Consider the following 20,637-nt stretch of genomic DNA (forward strand, 5'->3'; position numbering starts at 1 on the left):
CCAACCACCAGACTATAGTCGTCCATGTGAGTACCTGAACCACACGATGCCTATATGCTGCTCTCGGAAGTGGATGAACGTCTGGGCTGCTCGGTACAGGGCTGGCTGGAGCTGTGACAGATGCCATGCGCACGTAACGAATTTCTCAACTTCACCCGTGATAACAGTGGACGTTGTCCGATACTTGGGCCGAGAGAGATGGTTTGCCAAATCCACAGCCGGCCATGTTGAACGACAGTGGTATAACCAGTGTCGAAGTTTGGGCGACTACATTCCTGCCTGACTGTTGCTAGTTATAATTATCTAATGGATAGGTACTGCTCCGTGTGTCCTGTAATTGTCAATGACGTACTCTGTAGTTGGGTCCTTCCTGCCCTCAGTGAGTGCCCTAACCAGCACCTTCCCGTCATTCACTCTCCTTCCTATCTATGACACTTACTACACCGCCCTCGAACACTTCTCCTTAGTCCTGCTCCTCCTTTTGCCTCTTCTCTTCTTCTTTTCTTCTCTTCTTCTCTCGCTTTGCGCCATCAGACGACATTCATTTATTCCATACCGTTATATGTGAGTTGCAACGACCTGGAAGAGCAAAGTAAAAGCTAACACATGCCAGATACAGCTCTCTTTTCCCCAACCCGCCCACAGAATACCTCGCTTCCCCTCGTCCCTTAACCATCTCCTGCTGGTGTTGGTCGTCGCCTCCATTCATCGTCCTCTAGGGCTTTGGCTCTGGTACGTAAAGTCCCGGTCCCTCTATCGTCTGTTGAATACTAACGCAGTCTTCTTAATGACCTGTGGTCCGCTATTCCTCCGCTTTTGTCACTTCCCTTGACCCCTGAACCTCCTTGCCACGCATCTTCGCACGCTAAAGGTCATTTTGGCCTGAGTGTGTCCCTCTGCAGCGCCAGAAGAAGATCTGCACTTCCAGCTCAAGACTGCTCCGTCGATCAGTTCCGGAACATCCTCTGCCGCCTAGGCCTTCAAGCTCCTCATCAAGTACTGTCATGAGACCAAGGCCGAGAAGGAGTGTCGAGCAACGAGGGAGCCAGCGAGAAGCTTTACAATTTCAAGTACGGTCTCGCAAGAAGACATCTCTTGTTCATCGTTGACGACCGTTGAGTTGGTCCTGCACGCATCTCGCGGCCTATCACCCTCAACTCCTCAACCTTCTCCCTTCCCACTCGCATGCTGTCTTCATTTATCAAGGCCGTTCACAACATTCCGTCTGCGGGGTTGGACGACCCATTTTCACATGGTGATCCTTTTTTTTTTTTTTTCGTTAATTTCGTCTAAAGCATCGTCGGTCCTGAGATAGTTGGCAGTGTGAAGAACAAGCTCCGTGAAAAGGCCGGTGTTGATGCTGAGAAGGGGTTTATCGACAGAGATACCTTAAAAGAGGTGTTGATGAATTTGTCTTCCACAACCCGGAGTACGCGCGTTTATTCCAGCCGAGACCAGGGGTCGACGCCCGGCCCGACTTACTGGTCAGGGGGGGCTCCAAGGACAGCTTCTGAGCCTACCAGCGGTCCAGTGAACACGACGCCTTCTGAGCCGTTGACTAGCATAGTGGATCCCACTACTGCTTCAAAGCCAGCCACTGGCGTGTTGAGTCCTACCGCTACTACAACATCAGCTGTGCCAGATCCTATGACTACAAAGCCAGCCACTATCGCCCACCCAAAGCGACTATGGCGCGAAGCCCGACGTTAGAAATCCGTCGAGGCAATCTGAATGCAGTAATCAAGGGATAGGGGCAGAGGTTGATAGTACCAAGGAGCAGGAACCGCGTGGAGAGGACGCTGATGAGGTGTGTTAAAGAGTACACCCAACACGAAAGGGAACCTACTGATGGAACACAGTCAACGGCTTTACTACTAGCCCAGCAACAGGAACATAACGTGTTGACTACGAAGACCAAGTCCGGCCCCCCAGCACCCAGCACTGTCAGAGAGTCTGTTCACTCCAATAAAAATACAAAAGGACAACCGAATCCTTCATTGAGGGTATCAAACCTGGTTTATCTATATGCACAACACGTCCGGTCCTGAAATTGCGCCGACATGCCAACCACGACTAATCTGCAGCATGCAAAGCAAAAAAGAAATAAAATAAAAATGCAAAAAAAAAAATGGACTCGCGGGGAATCGAACCCCGGACCACCCCCATGCTAAGGGGGTATTATACCACTAAACCACAAGCCCATTTGATGTGGATCGGCTTCCCGAAATTCACTCATGGTCGGCACAGTTCGGCTCCGTCCTTCCGCCCTCACTGCTTGGACACATCGGCGACAAATTCCATCAAGCCGGGCTGTTGAGGCACTGTCGGATCGGCTTTCCAAGTCTGCGAGTGCGTGCTGGTTCCGTCTGCTGCACGGACATGCGACACATCGAGAGTCATCTCGCCCCGTGCCAAGGTCACCTTCATCTTCTTTTTCTGTTCCCCGAAGGTAGGCGACACGGTCAGCAATTCTCCGTGATGCGGATACGCAGCTTGCCACGTTAGATGCCCATCTACCCCGGGTTGAGGACGGTAGGATGAGATGGCTGACACGACATCCAGCATCAGGAAATGGGTGATTATGGCCGCTGCTTCGTCCCGTAGACCCACGCGGGCGGGTGGTTGAATACCAGGGTGCTGCGGCATGGTCATGGAGATATCGTAGTTAGTCCCAAACGGCGGGGATACAAGACTGGTGCGGATTCTAACGCGGAAGGGACTCTGGGGCGTGATAAGGGAACCTGAAACGGTGGATTCCAATGGCACGAGGAATCCCTGGACCAGAGCCTCGACCCTGGGGAGACTGTGGTTCTTGCGCTGGGGGTTCACGGACGAAAACAGGTTGGCAGAATGATCACAGTCGACTCCAGCTGACTTTAGAACTCCGTACATGTCCTTAATGAACGATTCCAGCCATTGTACATGTGAGCGGTGTTGGAGGTAGGCAAGAATCGGCCGTAGGAGTTGGTATTCAGGTGTATGTCGGCGCTTCTGAGACAACGGCGGCGGGGGCTGAGTGCGTCGGTGCAGGTTCTGGCGATGAGCGTAGGAAAGGAGGATGCGGGTCGAGTGGGCGATGGTATCAGCAAGTACATCGTCTTCGTGGGAGTCAATCACGTCCGTATCTTCCGAGAATGATTCCAAGTCGGTATCTGCCAAGTCCAGCATGATCTCTTGTTCTTCGGACACCGCAAACCGGATCAAATTCTGTCGTGTGGTAACCCCTTGGCCGCCCATTATCCGTGCCTCGCGTACAAGCTCGTGGAATAACTCTTCCTCATACACAGTGTCACGCGCTTGCAATATGCGGGTTTCGATCGATTCCTCGCCGTCCGCAGTGGATCTGGTCGACTTCGAGCACCCGGTAATCCGATCGTTGACTTTCACTCGTACGCGTATTCTTCGCGATTTCGATGGGACTAAGCCCTTATCCAGTATCAAGCTCCCATCATCGGCTCGTCGTAGAGATGCCAGGCCGCGATCACGGAAAATCGGCGTAGCTAGACAAGTCAGCACGACACTTCTATTTGACCGATTAGAGACCTACCCTCAAGGAATCCGTATTGCACGCCTAAAGCTTGTCTTTCTCTTGGCAACCTGGACACCTTCCAACCCTTGTCCTTCACGGCCAACACCTCACTCCAGTACCGGGTCTCGGATGCAACCTCCGTCTCCAACCGGGAAGCAGACTTGAGTAGCTTGTTGGCAGCTGCATCAAAGCTCTGCAATCTCCATCCGCGAGAGACCGCCTTGGGGTCTTGTGCTGCCGATTCGGGCTTCGGGGGAGGGTTGACAATCTCGGAGTTCAACGATCCAAGAGGCACGGCTTGCTTGAGGAAAGCCGACATGGAGGTTTCGGCTTGACGGGGGGCGTGTTTCGAGAGGAGAAGGGAGACGAAATCGAGGGCGAACATGGTTTCCATTTGTGCTTGACTGCTGGATGTCAGTTCCATCCACCACAAGAACCGTATGTGAGAACGTACAGGGCGAATTGGGTGATCTCCGCACGACGCTTGTACAGTTGTTCCAATCGTTCTGTCGAATCGACCTCGCCGGCTGATTTCTCTCCCTCATCTTCATCTTCTATGCCCTCCTTGTCCTTCTCCTCCTGGATCTTGGCCTGTAGTTCGTCTTCGTTCACATCGCGGAAGGATCCCCACTGGGCGTTGATTTGGGCGATCTCGACGGGAAGCGTGTCTGGACGGTCGCGCTTTTCGATGAGCGGTCGGAGGGGGAGCGTGAAGGAGTCTGCCGTGGCGGAAGAGTCGCCGGGGGCGTCGGACGACATGATGGAGATTCTTATCGGAGGTGGTTGTGTTAGAGTTGACATGGAGAGCTGTCGAGCTGGACGCGGTGACGCAGTAGCACGTGACTTCAGGACGTGAATGTCTACATCGAGAATTCTCAATATTGATGATGTTCTGCTTGATGCTAATATGTGTATGCTAAATTGACCTAGTATAATTGTATCATTATCGTTGTGCAGTCTAGCTTGGATGTTTAGCACCATGTTCGGGATATATATATATATCTGCTGAGTGCCTCGACAGTACCACTACAGACAAATGCAAATGCAAATGCAAGCATTGATACTCGCTACCAGCCGCAAGTACTCGGTTTAGTACCCCGTAAGCCCCATTGGCCTACTCTGTGCAATGCTATCTGGAGAAATCCAACACAACCGATTGATACCGAACTCGTTCCGCGCACTTTCCCAGACTCGGGGTGCCGATCAAGCACGGGGATATATACAGCGGCGGAAACAGCGCAATCAGGAGCCGTATTGATTCCAAAAATCTCTCATACCCTGCGAGTAGTATCCATATGATTGAACACGTTCTACTACTCCGTACCCCGTACTCCGTATAGACAGCCCGGCCCGAGTGCGGGATATACGGAGCAGTGATATCCGATGCAATTGAGCGATACCATTGGCCTTTGATTTGTTATAGAACGGTGACATTAACCAATGAGGACAGAGACAATACAACGGCTGTCTGTTTTGCATGGTGTCTGCAGATGTACCTGCTTAGCGGTGTTCGTCCAGAGTACCCCCTACAGCACGCGGTACTCCCACAACATGCGAATCCTGCTAAGTATTGGTGATGTAAAAGTAACTGACCGGTTCTGGCATATCTAAACAGGCTGTCTGGCGCCACTGACAGCAACACGTGATGACAAAGCCCTGCCCTACCCATTCCTCACGTGACCACTACCCGGCGCTAGGCCAAAACAGGAAAAGTGACGTTAAGACAACGTCGGTGACGTAAGGTGGGTTTTGCCCAAAACTCCCGCTTTTTCTCACCGGAAAAGTCCCCCACCTCAGTCTCTCTATCTCAGTTCTCTATCTGTGTCTGTTGCTGACACCCAATTCCTCATCCTTTTTGTATACTATCAGCGCAGAAGTATAGCAAGTACAGGATGCCCCCTACTCAAGCAGAACCCCCCAAGAGACGCCGCATTGGTGTGCTCACCTCCGGAGGTGATGCCCCCGGTATGAACGGCGCCGTGCGCGCTGTCGTCCGGATGGCCCTCTACTCCGATTGCGAGGCCTATACTATCCTGGAAGGCTATGAGGGTCTGGTCAGTGGCGGCGACATGATCCGCCAGGTGCAGTGGGAGGATGTCCGTGGCTGGCTTTCGTGTGGTGGTACACTCATTGGCTCGGCCCGGAGCATGTCGTTCCGGGAGAGACCTGGTCGGATGCAGGCAGCAAAGAACATGGTCCTCCGGGGTATCGATGCCCTGATCGTCTGCGGTGGTGATGGCAGTTTGACCGGTGCTGATGTCTTCCGCGGCGAATGGCCCGCTTTGCTGGACGAGTTGATCCAGAAGGGCGAATTGACCAAGGAGCAGGTCGAGCCCTACCGTGTGTTGAACATTGTCGGATTGGTCGGCTCCATTGACAACGACATGTCGGGGACAGATGCCACCATTGGTTGCTACTCGTCTTTGACCCGGATTTGTGACGCTGTGGACGATGTCTTCGACACGGCATTTTCGCACCAGAGAGGCTTCGTCATTGAAGTCATGGGGAGACATTGCGGTTGGTTGGCGCTGATGTCCGCCATCAGTACTGGTGCAGACTGGCTGTTCATCCCTGAGAACCCCCCTCGCGACGGCTGGGAGGATGACATGTGCGCAAACATTGTCAAGGTTGGTCCCTCGCACCCTCTTAGTGTATGCATTCGCTAACTGGTGGTTACGAATAGAACCGGAAAGAGCGTGGAAAGCGTCGGACAATTGTCATCGTCGCCGAAGGTGCCCAGGACCGTCATCTGAACAAAATCTCCAGCAATACAATCAAGGACATGCTCACCAAGCGTCTTGGCCTCGACACCAGAACGACCATCCTCGGACACACCCAAAGAGGAGGAGCAGCATGTGCGTACGACCGGTGGCTCTCGACTTTGCAGGGCGTGGAAGCCGTTCGCGCTGTTTTGGACATGAAGCCCGACTCGCCTTCGCCCGTAATCACCATCCGCGAGAACAAGATCATGCGCACGCCGTTGATGGAGGCCGTCAAGGCGACCAAGGAAGTCACTTCTCATATCCACAACAAGGACTTTGATGGCGCCATGGCCCTCCGTGATGCCGAATTCAAGGAGTACCATTTCTCTTACCGCAACACGGCCACTCCTGACCACCCCAAGATGATCCTCCCAGAGAACAAGGTGCGTTTTCTTCTACGTTGATGGCGTTACTGGTACTAACAAATAACAGAGAATGCGCATTGGTTTCATCCATGTCGGTGCCCCCGCTGGTGGTATGAACCAGGCTACTCGTGCGGCCGTCGCCTACTGCCAGACCCGCGGTCACATTCCCCTCGCCATTCACAACGGTTTCCCCGGTCTCTGCCGGCACCACACGGACGCGCCTGTTAGCTCCGTTCGCGAGATTGACTGGCTCGAGTCGGACAACTGGGTCAACCAGGGAGGTTCGGAGATTGGCACAAACCGTAGCTTGCCCTCGGAAGATTACGAGGGAACCGCCAGGTGCTTCGAGGAGCACAAGTTCGACGCCTTGTTTTTGGTTGGTGGTTTCGAGGCCTTCACCGCTGTCAGCCAGCTGCGCCAAGCTCGCGAAAAATACCCTGCCTTCAAGATCCCCATGGTCGTCCTGCCGGCCACTGTCTCCAACAACGTCCCGGGAACCGAATACTCTCTGGGCAGCGACACTTGCTTGAACACCCTGATCGACTTCTGCGATGCTATCCGCCAGTCCGCCTCGTCCAGCCGTCGCCGTGTCTTCGTCGTCGAGACCCAGGGTGGTCAATCCGGTTACATCGCCACGACCGCCGGTCTCTCGGTGGGCGCCACCGCCGTCTACATCCCCGAAGAGGGCGTCAACATCAAGAGACTGTCCAAGGACATCGACTTCCTGCGCGACAGCTTTGCCAAGGACTACGGTACCAACCGCGCCGGAAAGCTCATCCTCCGCAACGAGACCGCCTCGTCCACATACTCCACCCAGGTCATCGCTGACATCATCAAGGAGGAAGCCTGCGGCCGCTTCGAATCCCGTGCCGCCGTCCCCGGTCACTTCCAGCAGGGTGGCAAGCCCTCGCCCATGGACCGTATCCGTGCCTTGCGAATGGCCATCAAGTGTATGCTGCACTTGGAGAGCTACGCCGGCAAGTCGCCCGACGAGATCGCTGCCGATGAGCTGTCGTCGACAGTCATTGGTGTCAAGGGCTCGCAAGTCCTGTTCTCGCCCATGGGCGGTGAGGACGGTCTCGAGGCAACAGAGACCGACTGGAAGCGCCGTCGTCCCAAGACGGAGTTCTGGTTGGAGTTGCAGGACACTGTTAACATTCTGTCTGGACGGACGAGCTTTGTTGGCGAGTCTGAGGAGACGCTGTCGTATTACAGTTAGTACCCTTCCCCTCTTTACCGTCCAATGTCTTGATCTCGTTCACCATGCTAACTGTCCACAGACGGCGCCCCTTCGGTTCCAGGCTCTCCTTAAATAAAAAAACCACCACCGCATAGCCTGGAGCGATGTTTACTAGCGAGGTATCTGGAGGATGCTGATTTATGTTTTATATGATGCTATGGCCGTTTGGATTTTGAATCGCATGTACTCTCTTACGACAGCGCCGTGTTAGAAAAATACATGGCGGAAAAAGAATAACGATGTTGATCATCTGTATTACCTGGTGTTATATAAGTCAATAACGTAGATGCACTCGTAAACGCTAGACAATGTGACACGCAACTAGCCATCTATAAACGCATCCGGAATGGGAAGCGCCTTCTCATGCTCCTCCAATTCATCCAAAAGCGCCACTGTCTCCGCAGGACTAGCAATCCAAGCGGTCGTCGATGCAAGACGGGCCTTGATTTATCTATTAGCCCCTGAAATATCTCGAGCAGGTAAAAGAGAATGACGAACCTTGAAATCATTCGCACCGGCCGATAGGAACTGATCTCCTATATGGAACGTCTTGGTCCGGTCGATCCCTCCGAAGTACTGCTGGCATGCGCGCACACCCCAGGATTTATCACCGATATCGACAAAAACGTCGTTTCCACCGTTGAAAGCACAGAATGGCAATCGCGACCCCACTGCGGAGCGCTCGACGGTATTCTGCACAACGAGGACTGTTTCCTCTAGTTGCTCGCGATTAATTAGTGTTCCTCGGTCAGAAAACACTCCGACCGCGCGATCTTTGCGGAGGACTGCAACTGGCATGCTGAGGTTTGTCGCGCAGGCGCGCAGAGAGGACTCCGCGATATCTAGTAGTTCAGTGATATCTTCTTGATTCCAGTACTTCATCTCCTCGAGGAGCCATTCCTCCCTTGGCACCCACACCAACCGAACCGGATCATGGGCATCATAGCGGAACAGAAAGTTACTTTCACCACCCATAACGACAAGCCCGCTCTTCTGCTCCGCGCTCAAGACAGTAGACTCATGCACAGCATCAAGCAACCCCTTCAACCGCTCGTAGTACCGAGGCGCATCAGTGTACCCAGCCGCAGTAACAATACCGATCTTCCGATCCTGCGCCAGAAGACGGATAAGCCGAGGAATCACCGGGTTATCTTCCGTAAGACACGCCCCGTCGTCGTAGAGCGTAACATCACCATCAAACGTGACAAGGTCCGGACCATTGGACCGGAGGAGGCCCAGGAGTTGGGCGGTGTTGAGAATCAACCGGATGTCGTTGAACGAGGGCGCGACGAATCGGCGCCGGCTGATGAAGCGGTGATCATCCTGGTACCGGAATGCATCTTCGAGTGGGAGCTTGGTGAAGAAGGTCCCGACCGTGGGGACGAGGAGGTTTAGTTTGGATCTACCGGGGGCGTTGGTCCATTCGTGATCGACTGGTGTACTAGTCAGTTGGAGTTAACGTGGGGGAGAGGGGGATGGAGTATGTAGTATGTACTATGGTCTAAAATGAGGTTCTCCACATCGCGCATGATCTCCCGGTATCGCTGATGGGTATCTGCTGCCACGGCGCGCAGCTTCTTGCTGCTTTCATCGTAGACGGCCGTGGGATGCGAGTGCAGTACAAAGGGGACTGCGAGAAGACCCTGTCGGGCATTAGATATGTTTACTTGGGCGGAGGTGCATGTAGCATACTTTTATCCATTCGATCTGGCTTCATTAGCATCTATATTTCTGTATTGAAGAGGAAGTCATACCAACTGGTCCCGTCGGTGAGACTGAGACAATACATTCCTGTCAGCGCTGATGTCTCCGAGTCGCATAGAGCAGCATATCAATCAAGAGTTACCTTCAGGGCATCTGGCGGTCATCAGCAACGTGTCCACAATTCAACATACAGAATACTTACATTCAACGCGATATCGAGTAGTCATAATGGAATTAACAGTGAAAAGAAGATGGAAGATAGGAGTAGAAGGGAAAGAATGCAGGAGATAAATAGAAGTTGTGATATGGACGCGGGGGACGCCATGCCAAGATAGGAAACCGGCCTCAGCTGGACAACTGTACATACTACATAGTATGACACTGCACTATTTTGTGCTACTGAAACGATTAAAATAGATGTTCAACCTCGCTGCTTATTGCTCCGTGGTATCTCATTATCAACATCATGTCTATCATATCAAGTTTCCCCCGTATGTACCCAGAGTAGCCAGCTACACTCTGCCCGTGTTGTCCCTGTTCTCAACATGAGTCGACTCCTCCATGATATCTGCCTTCTCCGAATGCACTAGATCTCTCTGCTCGGCATCCCGGTTACCATACAATCCAATCTTATACCACGGAAGTTCAAACAGCCGGTCCATGCTTTCCAGACTTCGCCCCGCCGTTTCGGGCACGGTAAACAGGACCCATATCCCACCTACGATCGTCACAGCCGCGAAGAACCAGAAGGTTCCCAGGGGTGTAATGCCGTGGGGTGTCGGAAGCAGCATGTTGGGCACGGCCCGCGAGTTGCCGTACTGGTTCACAAAATGCAAGGTCATGGCCATTGAAGTCGCCAACGCACGAATTCGCAGCGGGAAAAGCTCGGCTGTCAGCAAATACTATATAGATTGTTTATGAGCATCTAGTTTGTCTTCCAAGCAATAGAAATGACCTGCCTGCATTGAGTTCCACCCAAGCGCCCAGCCAACTCCAGAGATGTAAATCATTGCAATGGCTCCGCGACTGGCGCCGGCTTTGGCCTCCGGAGGCTCATAGCCGTCCACCACACCCATCTTGGGTTCGGTCGATAAGAAGGCGGCGATGTACACCATGGAGATAGCCTGAAAGGTAATTCCAAGGAGCAATGATCGCTTCCGACCAATCATGTCCACCAGGAACAAGGCGCAGATGACCGCTGCCACTAGCTTGATGATACCGAAAACGGCCGTCACCAGCAAAGATTCGTTCGAGCCGGTGATACCGAGGATCTCAAAGAAGTCGGGCGCATACAGCGTGATAGATCCTGCACCGGACCACTGGGATAGGAGTTGGGCCATGCAGGCGAGGTACAGCCGGTAGAGGTTTTTTGGGAGCATAAAGGTCTCTTTGATGACACCAAGCCAACCAGCACCCATGGTCGCTTCCATCTCAGCATAATGAGCGTTCTGAATCCCAGCCATCTCTTCTTGAATGTATGGGTGGTCGTCAGGGAGCTTGCGCAGTCGGCAAAGGCTCTTCAACGCCTGCTCTTCTTTACCGTTTTTGACCAAGTATCGGGGAGATTCATGTTGGAAGAGCGTGAGAACGAAGATGAGACCCGCGAAGATGATATGCAGACTCGTTGGAACCAGCCATCGGTTGTGGGTGTTGTCTCCCATGTGAAGCTCACAGCCGTAGTTGGCAAAGTATGCCAGGACGATGCCCAAGTACACAAATCCCGTGAATATACAGGTACACAATCCTCGAACCGAGGCCGGAGAGATCTCTGCCAGATACACAGGACCGACGACGACTGTTTGTCCAACTCCTAATCCCGCAACAAATCTTCCAGCGTACACAGCTCCCAACTTGCCGCTGTTTCCCATGAAGATGGCGATACCGAGAATCCATAGCAAGCAGAGCTGACGAGTTGCCCAGATACGGCCGATTCGATCGCATACCACGAAAGCACTGCCGGAGGAAGCGGAAGGTCAGCATCTAATTCACCGAGAGGGACTGAATGAACATTGGGTGGGGGAAGGGAACGCATACAAAAGAGCCCCTCCAACAGAGCCAATCTGGACCATCGCCGACACGTTGGCCTTGATGTTGGTCTGCTCGACCGTGCTATACGAGTCATAATTGATGTAGCGTTGGAAATCCGCCGAGTCGAAAGCCCCTGAGATCAATCCCTCATCGACACCACGGGCGGCACCCATGAGGGCAAAGGAAACAACTGCGAACCATAGTTTCCAGTTGAACACCTCCTTTGGATCGCCAAGGTTCCCTAGCCGGAAGATATTGACGGGTTTCTTAGGTCCTCCTGCCATATTGTCGGTCCTTAACTCAGGTTACGCAGTAGAACCAACGTAAGACAACAAGGAGTAATAAAGAAAAGAGAAGAGAAGATGGCTCTGATGGTCAGAATGGCGGCGGTAATCATCCTACATTATATCTGTATCCTGTCGCGGCCGGTGTCCGTATCCCATCTCTATCACTCCATTGAGAATGAGGGGGATAGGACTGTGTACGAGCGGAGTGAGCCCGAAACGTGCTGTTGTACCGAAGAATCTCCTGTATCCACATTCCACAGGGTCTTGGGTGCGTGAAAATGTGCATGCTCTGATAGGATCCTCGATCCCTCCACTGTCATACATAGTACTTCCATACTTGGCGAGAGTGGGTGTCGCCGAGAAACGCCAGTTCGCTTGGCTTTGGACCTACCTCCCCCAGATTCCATGGCATACAGCAGGCCTATATATACTATTCTCGTAATGAGGACGTCTTCGAGAGCAAGATGGGAACTGGTCGGACATCGTACACGGTAAGTCTTCCCCGGATTACCGTATTCGAGCATCCGGTGCTCCATCAGCATACCCCCGCTACTATTGCGGGGGACCCACGTCTGTGTTCATATGCCCGGTAAGTGACAAAATGTGAGCTATGATTGCACCCCAGAATTTCGATTACCACATCTCTTTGGATCCGTTGCGGAGAAAAGGATCAAAGGAAAGAATGAATGGTCCATTTGGCGAGGGAACTCGGCCAACCTCCGAACGGCCAACAGATCTGGGGTCCGGGGAAATAAAATGCGCCGCTTGGACCCTGTTGCTTAAATTCAGCATCTTGCATGATGTCTGTGCGTTGGAAACTATAAGCAGTGCTTGTCTGTATTTGCGGCTCACTCCGTCTACCACGTTCCAAGGCTGAAATCCTTGACGGACAACCACGAATCAAATCGTTCCCGGTTTAAGTTTTTGGGAATATGTGAGCCGCGAGGTCCGTGTGGCTGTCGTCTGACGGGATATGTTCAATAAGGCTATTCTGTCCGACTTGCTAAGGACCGATGTCGCTGTGGTCAGCAAAGCGGTCCATACGCAACCAAAAGCAAAGACGCGGGAAAACATGCTCACATTACTCGTAGTTTGACCGGATCATCGCTGAATACACACTGCTGATTGATCAGCTTTTTTCTCCGACAGTCGGACGTCACAAGCTTGCAGAAGCTGTCAGAGACTCGCGCAATACTCCGTACACGCAGTCTTGGATGGACGAAGGTTGAGCTATAATCCAGAAAAAGACGGGCCCAAACCGATTTGTTGAGGAGTAAAGGAGAAGCGGAAGGTGAGACGAGAGAGGGAGGCCATTGCATTCTGCCGTCTGCGCACGTCGTGGACGTATAACCATCTATTTGCATGGTGGCATCATGATAGCAGCAAAGACTGAATCGTATGGCCCTCCTACTGCAAATGGATGTTAGTCTTCTAAGCTCAACATTGCTTATGATGCCCGGACCCAAGAATACCCATATTGGGACCATTACGCCAGTTGCCCAGGCTACATACTCACTCGGGACAGTCTCTTCAATGCGGTACCGCTGTCAAAGCCTGGGAAAAAAATAAGATACCCGTAGTTTTGCCATTTCTACGTCAACTCAAGCACAAATGGTGAGACATCACCCTGTTATCGTTTCCCAGTTCGTGCATGATGTACTGTCGATCAAGCATCTCATCATAGATCGTCTTGTGGCGGAGTTGACATAGCGGCTTCATTCCAGCTTCCGTTGCAATAAGAGACAGGAAATCATTTCGAAGGCCGGTTGAGGCAATTGAAGTCATGCCAGATACCAATTATTGAACAAAATACGGACTATACGGAGTACAGTGAAAAGCTCCGTCTTGTTTCATAGTGTAGTATCTCGCGGAGCCGTGAGAGGACCGAGGACGGGGTACAGTTCATTATCCCAATTGCGTGGGATGTCCAGACTCTTCGCCGCCTCAATCACTATATGAGAGCACTTTGAGTGATAGCAGACCGGGACTTAGAGAAGGAAAATGGTTCGAGAAAGCTCTTGGGAAAGAGCTCAAGGAGGCCGTTTCCCGCGATATGGGTGCATGTTCGGTAGTTGAAGATTCCATTTGACAGTGGAAACCACTTCACTAGCAACCCATCCATTGATCAGTCGTTATATTCAACAAAACAAGAGAAGACATAGTATAGTGCCCACTGCCATAGTACACTGTACGGTGTATGAAGCTAGCCATGTGGGGCGTCGGAATTACGGAATAAATCACGTGGGATATATCCGACCGCGTCCATTGCGATTGTTTCCACCGCGAATCCATTTACCGGATAATTTCAGGTCCTTGAGAAAGGCCAATAATATGTCTGAAACTCCCAGTCCGGCCCTATCGTCCGCATGGCGAACCGCCAAGGCGTGTCAAGAATGTCGCAAGCGCAAGATCAAATGCAACGGCGTTGAGCCGTGTAAGACCTGTCAGCTGCGTAATACACCGTGCATCTACCGCGATATCGTTCGACAACGAAAGAGGAAGCAGAGAGACAGACCATCGGATAATGATGAGACTCCCCCGTCGATTGAGGCCCCACGGCCCGAGTCCAGTGCTCGTCAGCAGTCCCCCGAGCTTCCACACAAACCGTCGGGGAAGTATACATTCTACAATAGCGTGTCAGCCACGCATATGGCGTCGCCTTCCTGCAAGGTCCAACTGTACTATGGACCAACTGCCCATTTTGCTTTGATGCAGCAGGTCTACAGAGACCTGATGTCGAACCAAGCAGCCCAGGCGGAGGAGCCACAAGGGGAGGTCGAAGAAGCCGGGGCCGGGTTGGACCTGTTTAGTTTCCGGCGCATCTTCTTTGGTACCCCCTCCGAAGCTCCGGATCTAAGCAAGAGTTCAAACATGTCAGGAATGTCGACGACCAAGTTTCTGTCGTATGGCTTGGCCAATAATTTTCTACAGCGCTTCTTGTCGACCTTGTTTGCTCTGATACCGGTTCGAACCCAAAGTTTCTTCCAAGAACAACTGGATCAGCTTTATCAACTGTCCATGGGCGCTGAACCAGATGCTTCCTACCATGCATTGGTTTTGCTGGCCCTTGCCATGGGGTCGTTGGGAACGGATCACTATGCATGGGGCGACGTGTTGTTCGAACGCGCCAAAGCGTCATCAGCCGCGCTTGACGAAGTAGTCAATCTTCAGACGGTGCAGATATCGCTGTTCATCATAAGTCCCCCTCAGCTTCTAATGGAACACGACTGTAAACTTTGGTTCTGACATAAGTTCTCTAGCACGCTCATTACCAGATGGAACAGGGCCGTCCTAACTCTGCATTTATTCATTTGGGCATCGGTGCTCGAAAGGCAATCGCGGCTGGTCTGCATAAGGAAATACCAAGTCAAGAAGGAGAGACGTCAGAGAGCATTGAGGAACGTCGGATGACGTTCTGGTACTTTTACTTTTATGAAACGTTGGTTACATCTCTCTAGTATGACAACAATGGCTGCCTTGCTGACACGGATGTAGTTGGATCTGCTTTCATCTGGGTCGACCAAGCTCGTTATCCTTGCGAGATGTCACTGTCACGTATCCAGAAGACCCATTTCTGCTGGTGTTGCTGCATCTGGCCAAGGCGATTTGTCGATCGGCCGACGAAATTTACGGACAACGCCACGAGTCGCTCCTGCAGATGTGGAAAATTGCCAAATCTATATCCAATGATTTACGTGGATACGACTGTCTTATGAGACAGGCCTTGGGATTTGGCCTTGATAGGCCCCCTCAGCATGGAGTCTTGGGGGTTCGTCAAACAGTGTTGGTTACACGTAAGTGGATTCAATTGCATGGATTCGAATCTCTGCTAAGTGCACAGTTTACTACCATACGATTCTTTTGACTTATCGTCCATTTTTGATATTCCGTGGACGTTGGCAACGGGATATGAAAAGGTCGGCTCAGGATCCAGGGTCTAATGCCACGAAGCGTCCGACCGAGATCCCTGCGTGGCTTAATGAAGCCTGCGCCAATGTATTAAATTGCGCCAGCGCAACTATCCACCATTTATGCGGAGCAGCTTCTGTAAATGAATTAGTTAAGGTATGTATCTGTCCCGCAATTGTTTTGCAAGATCCTTACCATTTGATAGGAACTCCGGTATCACGGATTCTTCATCGGAAGTTCTTCCTTTGCCCTCTTCTACAACCTAATGCATGACGAGAGCGTCGCTTCTTCACATCTTCCATGGATAAATGCTGGTATCTGGTATCTTTCCACAGTGCGCCCCGGAGATCCGATTGAAAGCTCCATATCCGCTATGCAGACTATGCTGAAGAAGCTCCACCCATCTTACGAATGGGTCGCACCAGAACGTACAAGGCAGATTCATGGCGCCGAAAATACATCTTCCTTTGCGACACGCCCGTTCTCTAATGATCCTTCTGGCTTTCAGGAGACTCCCATGGGCCTTAACCCACCTGACGAGCAACTACCAGAAGCAGGATTTCCGGTCCTACCAGATTTGCAAACTGATATCCTTCCGGGCGGCATGAAGGTTCCCAGTGTGGGAAGCGGAGAGGATTTGCTTGATCTCACGCAGTCCGACATGGGCTGGGACTTCGACTTTTCGACAATGGACCTTGAAGAAATATTTTCCGTTTACCCGGGAACAGGGCCACCGGTGTTTTGAACATAACAAATTGATTTGACGACACACACAATACCGACTTTTATCCGGGATATCTTGCCGATATTTTCGAAACGGAAAATGACTACTTTTGTCCACGTTCACCGAAGCCTACAATAATAAACACGCTTCAAGGTTAACGCGGAACACGCGGTTTTCCGTCAGACGCACAAACCAGAGGCAGGACTTTTGGATCAGATAAAAATGGCCTCGGAGATGCTGTTATCTGATTATTTCTTCCATTGGCAAATGATTCTTGCGATTGGCTCGCAACAGTTATGACTTTTGCGTTGCCTAAACTCCCGTACCCACCTCGCGGAGCTATTCGGGAACTGGCGCCAATTGACCATTATGATCCTGTTAGAATGATTCAATTAATCCGACGATTCATCAGCAACGCTCAGACAGCGGGTCCCCTCTGGATATCGTTATCAGATGGATGGGTTTCTAGCCACTGTGCAGGGATCCCGGAGTCGATATCGACATAGTGTTGCTGTTTTCCCTTATAATATTGACTCAATCAATGAACACTATGACTTCTCGCTATTTTTCAATTACATTGAACTGTTCTACATTCCCCCGGCACTCTTGAAGTTCTGAGGCCAAGCAATTTTGCCAAGTTCTGCTAAACTTAGCGTCTGTGGAGAATCATCAGCCCTACGGACCCACCGCTTCTTTTCTATTTTCCGGTTGGCCTCACATCCGCCCCCTATTCCGTTTGCCTGGTGAGTCTTTGGGACGTAGTGAAAAGAGTGCGTAGGATGCAATAAAACATAGGCCATTTTTACTGACTGTATAATAGTACGTATGCACGGATCAACGTCTCAACCATGAAGAAATCCCGCAATCAAGGGGAATATTTCGGACATCGAGGCACCTCCCCGCTCGACAGCCCGGTTCATCCAACGAAAAAGCGACCCGAATACTTAGCAGCATATGAGTGGTGGGACGGCGAAGGGACCCATAGCGAGAACTCAGCCCTACTGGGCTGATGTTCGGAGCAAACCCGTTTTCGTCGAGTCCCACTGGCGGCAGAAATATGGCTGCCTTGGCTTATTGTCTAATCTTATCTGATCAAAAAGGCCCTGTATCTGGTTCCTTGAATTTCCCGCACATCGATTGTATGTTCAAGATGACGGCCGACAGACAGGAGAAAGACGTGACCGCCATCGTCGAGAAAAGCGAAGAGACCAGCCATGAAACAGGTGTGATCCCTTGATTCTTATCTCTCCATTCGCCCTCATACTAATATACCTGTCTAAACTACCAGACTCAATACAGGAAGTGCTGCACGCAGCAGGAGTTGCCCTGGACGCTGACGACCCCGATGCACCATGCCTGACCCTTCGAATGTGGATATTGGGAATCATTTTCTGTGTGTTTGGAAGCGGTCTCAATACACTGTATACTTTGCGGAAGCCCTCGATCACTCTATCTCAGTCCGCAATCCAACTGCTAGCCTATCCATTTGGAAAGCTCTGGGAGAAAGTCGTGCCCAACTGGCATTTCCGGTTGTGGAGATGGACAATTCACCTGAACCCGGGACCGTTCAACCAGAAGGTCTGCCCAATGGCCCCTTGAAAAGATGGACTAGTGCTGACGTTAAGGGTATATTCCAGGAGCATATTCTGATCTATATCATGTCGAACCTCAGTCTCATGAGTCGCCTCAGTGCAGACGTCTTGACGGAACAACAAGTATTCTACGGATACAATGCGGGATGGGGCTTTCAGATACTCATTTGCCTGGCTACATTTCTTGTTGGATTCTCCTTGGCTGGAATATTCCGATCGGTCATTGTTGAGCCACCGGACATGGTTTGGCCAGGTATATTGGGTGTTACTGCTCTCAACCAAGTGTTGCATGGCAAAAAGAAAGAGGACATCACGAGTGGGTAAGTACCCGGAAGCCTCACTACCTGTTCTATTTGTTTTGCTAATTTGTCTGTACAGTATGACGTGGAAGATATCGCGATATGGCTTCTTCAGTGTGGCATTTTGCGCGTCCTTTGTCTGGTACTGGTTTCCCGATTTCATCTTCACTGCCCTGAGTTACTTCACTTTCCCATGTTGGATCAAACCAGATGATCGCGTGGTCAACCAAGTCTTCGGGATGACGAGTGGGATGGGTTTGTTGCCATTGACATTTGATTGTGAGTGCGATCGAACTGGTCTCCAATCGCTCCAGCTAATCTTGATGTCTTACAGGGAGTCAAATCGCCTATGTAGGATCTCCACTGCTGGTGCCAAACTGGGCGATCATCAATGTGGCTGTGTCACTGGTTTTCTGGATCTGGATAGTTGCCACTGCGCTATACTACTCCAACGTCTGGTTCAGTGCTTACCTTCCTTTTCAAAGCTCCTCTGGTATATCATTCCGGTTGATCTTCGCGGATAATTAACTAACGGCTGCTAGTCTTCGACAACACAGGCAGCGCCTATAACGTGAGCAAGGTCGTGAACCAAGCATCTGATTACCAAGTCGATGATGCGGCCTACCAAGCCTATTCCCCAGTATGCTTGCTTCCTCGTGGAAACTAAGATTCGTCGCTAACTGTTTACAGTTATATATGCCGATCACATACGCCTTGAACATGTTCGGTCTATCATTCGCAACGCTCTCTGCACTATTAGTTTGGATGTTTTTAGAGAAAGGCGACCTTATCTGGACCGCGACGAGAAGGCTATATGCTGCTATTGCCAGCCTATTCGGCTCTCAAACACGACCCTCGCAAAATACGCCTCAGACCTACCGCGATGTATCACCGCTGTGGTATGTTGCTTCTAGCGCGTTAGCAATTTTCCTTTCTATTTTTGCCGTTGAGTACTGGAAAGTACAGCTCCGGTGGTACGGGGTTCTACTAGCTCTTGCGGTTGCGCTAGTCTTCTACGTACCAGTATGTCATATTCTACAATTTTCTGGTCTCCGAGTTATACTGACACCGATGTAGCTCTCCGTGGTGTACGCCACGTCCAACGCGAAGATCAATATAGATGTTTTCTGTCGGATAGTTGCCGGTTTTGTATTTCCAGGAAAGGTACTGGCCAACATTTGGTTCTTCGATCTTGGATACATTTCTGTCATCAAAGGTCTTTACTTTGCCCAAGACCTGAAATTGGGAGTGTACTGCAATGTAAGTTCCTGATTCAATACACTAAACGAATGCCTCTGATCATATGTATCAGATCCCTGCCCGCAAAGTCTTCTTGGTGCAGTTAGTCGGCATGGTCTGGGGCACACTGAGCTATGTTAGCGTTATCAACTGGGCCCTCAACCACATTCCGGGTGTCTGCACCAACTCTGGCACCAATGGCTTTACCTGTCCATTTTCTCGCACGCACTTTAATACGAGCACGATATGGGGAGCCATCGGACCTCATCGGTTTTTCTCATCTCCAGCAGGCTACAGTGCCCTTCTTTACTTCTTCATATTGGGTGCGGCATTGCCTATTCCGGTATATCTCCTCCGACGCCGCTATCCCAATTCCTTCTGGCGCCACGTCCACATTCCCTTGTTTTTGGGTGGCTTGAACTACATACCACCGGCTTCCGGCACGAATTACGGTAGCTGGGCGATTGTTGGCTTGATTTTCGGGTTCTTGATCAGAAGACGCGCCTGGGCCTGGTGGCATAAGTATAATTTCGTATTGAGCTCGGCACTCGACTGCTCTGTCTCAATAGCCGGAGTGGTTATTTTCTTCGCCATCTTTTACAGTGGTGCATCGTCGCACTTTAACTGGTGGGGAACGCAGGTGCATAAGGTTAGTCTTGACTCTTTTGATCGTAAAATGGTCCGGTCCCATGGATCTTTGCTGACAGATATATTAAAGAACACTTGTGATGCGAAGGGATGCCCGTATTTATCGCTCGGTAAGGGCGAGAACTTTGGATAAGAACCGGGAGGGTTACTTTTGACAGATCGAGACCTCCTTAGTATGGTGCTTGTATTGGCATGCCTTGATATCTAGACTTCAACATCCTTGGAAAATATTGTATAGAAAACAGAAGAATAAAAACCAAGGTCTAGATCCATTGCAGCTTCTCTTTCCATCGTCTTCTATGCAGCGTGTA

At 51.2% G+C, this 20,637-nt stretch overlaps 7 protein-coding genes and 1 non-coding gene across 8 annotated transcripts; 4 read left to right on the forward strand and 4 right to left on the reverse strand.

Moving 5' to 3' along the window:
- On the forward strand, positions 1 to 412 carry ASPGLDRAFT_1092805 (uncharacterized protein). Its single transcript, XM_022539551.1, has one exon. The coding sequence runs from the start codon at positions 47 to 49 to the stop codon at positions 281 to 283; it is 237 nt and encodes a 78-aa protein (XP_022395593.1). The 5' UTR covers positions 1 to 46; the 3' UTR covers positions 284 to 412.
- A 1,466-nt stretch (positions 413 to 1,878) lies between these two features.
- ASPGLDRAFT_53213 (mediator of RNA polymerase II transcription subunit 17) lies at positions 1,879 to 4,375 on the reverse strand. The gene is made up of 3 exons (XM_022547925.1): positions 3,984 to 4,375; positions 3,548 to 3,933; positions 1,879 to 3,500 (listed from the first exon to the last, which is right to left on the reverse strand). The coding sequence occupies exons 1-3, from the start codon at positions 4,286 to 4,288 to the stop codon at positions 2,269 to 2,271; spliced, it is 1,923 nt and encodes a 640-aa protein (XP_022395594.1). The 5' UTR covers positions 4,289 to 4,375; the 3' UTR covers positions 1,879 to 2,268.
- On the reverse strand, positions 2,130 to 2,201 carry ASPGLDRAFT_t175. Its single transcript has one exon. It is a non-coding gene; the product is annotated as a tRNA-Ala (tRNA).
- Positions 4,376 to 5,421: 1,046 nt separating the features above from the next.
- On the forward strand, positions 5,422 to 7,875 carry ASPGLDRAFT_138023 (ATP-dependent 6-phosphofructokinase; the record flags this gene model as incomplete). Its single annotated transcript, XM_022541576.1, has 3 exons — positions 5,422 to 6,156; positions 6,213 to 6,674; positions 6,724 to 7,875. 3 exons carry the CDS (start codon positions 5,422 to 5,424, stop codon positions 7,873 to 7,875), a joined length of 2,349 nt encoding a protein of 782 aa, XP_022395595.1.
- A 225-nt stretch (positions 7,876 to 8,100) lies between these two features.
- isn1 (IMP 5'-nucleotidase ISN1) lies at positions 8,101 to 9,851 on the reverse strand. Its single transcript, XM_022547926.1, has 7 exons — positions 9,803 to 9,851; positions 9,743 to 9,753; positions 9,651 to 9,671; positions 9,589 to 9,603; positions 9,392 to 9,539; positions 8,395 to 9,329; positions 8,101 to 8,337 (listed from the first exon to the last, which is right to left on the reverse strand). The coding sequence occupies exons 1-7, from the start codon at positions 9,825 to 9,827 to the stop codon at positions 8,218 to 8,220; spliced, it is 1,275 nt and encodes a 424-aa protein (XP_022395596.1). The 5' UTR covers positions 9,828 to 9,851; the 3' UTR covers positions 8,101 to 8,217.
- A 145-nt stretch (positions 9,852 to 9,996) lies between these two features.
- On the reverse strand, positions 9,997 to 12,164 carry ASPGLDRAFT_53218 (putative MFS quinate transporter). The gene is made up of 3 exons (XM_022547927.1): positions 11,635 to 12,164; positions 10,560 to 11,553; positions 9,997 to 10,502 (listed from the first exon to the last, which is right to left on the reverse strand). Exons 1-3 carry the CDS (start codon positions 11,910 to 11,912, stop codon positions 10,113 to 10,115), a joined length of 1,662 nt encoding a protein of 553 aa, XP_022395597.1. The 5' UTR covers positions 11,913 to 12,164; the 3' UTR covers positions 9,997 to 10,112.
- Positions 12,165 to 14,246: 2,082 nt separating this feature from the next.
- ASPGLDRAFT_70485 (Zn(II)2Cys6 transcription factor) lies at positions 14,247 to 16,569 on the forward strand (the record flags this gene model as incomplete). Its single annotated transcript, XM_022549487.1, has 5 exons — positions 14,247 to 15,089; positions 15,176 to 15,354; positions 15,411 to 15,709; positions 15,757 to 15,980; positions 16,030 to 16,569. The coding sequence occupies 5 exons, from the start codon at positions 14,247 to 14,249 to the stop codon at positions 16,567 to 16,569; spliced, it is 2,085 nt and encodes a 694-aa protein (XP_022395598.1).
- Positions 16,570 to 17,698: 1,129 nt separating this feature from the next.
- On the forward strand, positions 17,699 to 20,459 carry ASPGLDRAFT_70486 (uncharacterized protein; the record flags this gene model as incomplete). Its single annotated transcript, XM_022549488.1, has 10 exons — positions 17,699 to 17,771; positions 17,837 to 18,126; positions 18,186 to 18,460; positions 18,519 to 18,718; positions 18,774 to 18,932; positions 18,982 to 19,079; positions 19,130 to 19,462; positions 19,517 to 19,699; positions 19,752 to 20,327; positions 20,397 to 20,459. The coding sequence occupies 10 exons, from the start codon at positions 17,699 to 17,701 to the stop codon at positions 20,457 to 20,459; spliced, it is 2,250 nt and encodes a 749-aa protein (XP_022395599.1).
- Between the last annotated feature and the right edge of the window lie 178 nt (positions 20,460 to 20,637).

This window comes from Aspergillus glaucus, assembly GCF_001890805.1.
Source record: "Aspergillus glaucus CBS 516.65 unplaced genomic scaffold ASPGLscaffold_38, whole genome shotgun sequence".
Classification (NCBI taxonomy): Eukaryota; Fungi; Ascomycota; class Eurotiomycetes; order Eurotiales; family Aspergillaceae; genus Aspergillus; species Aspergillus glaucus.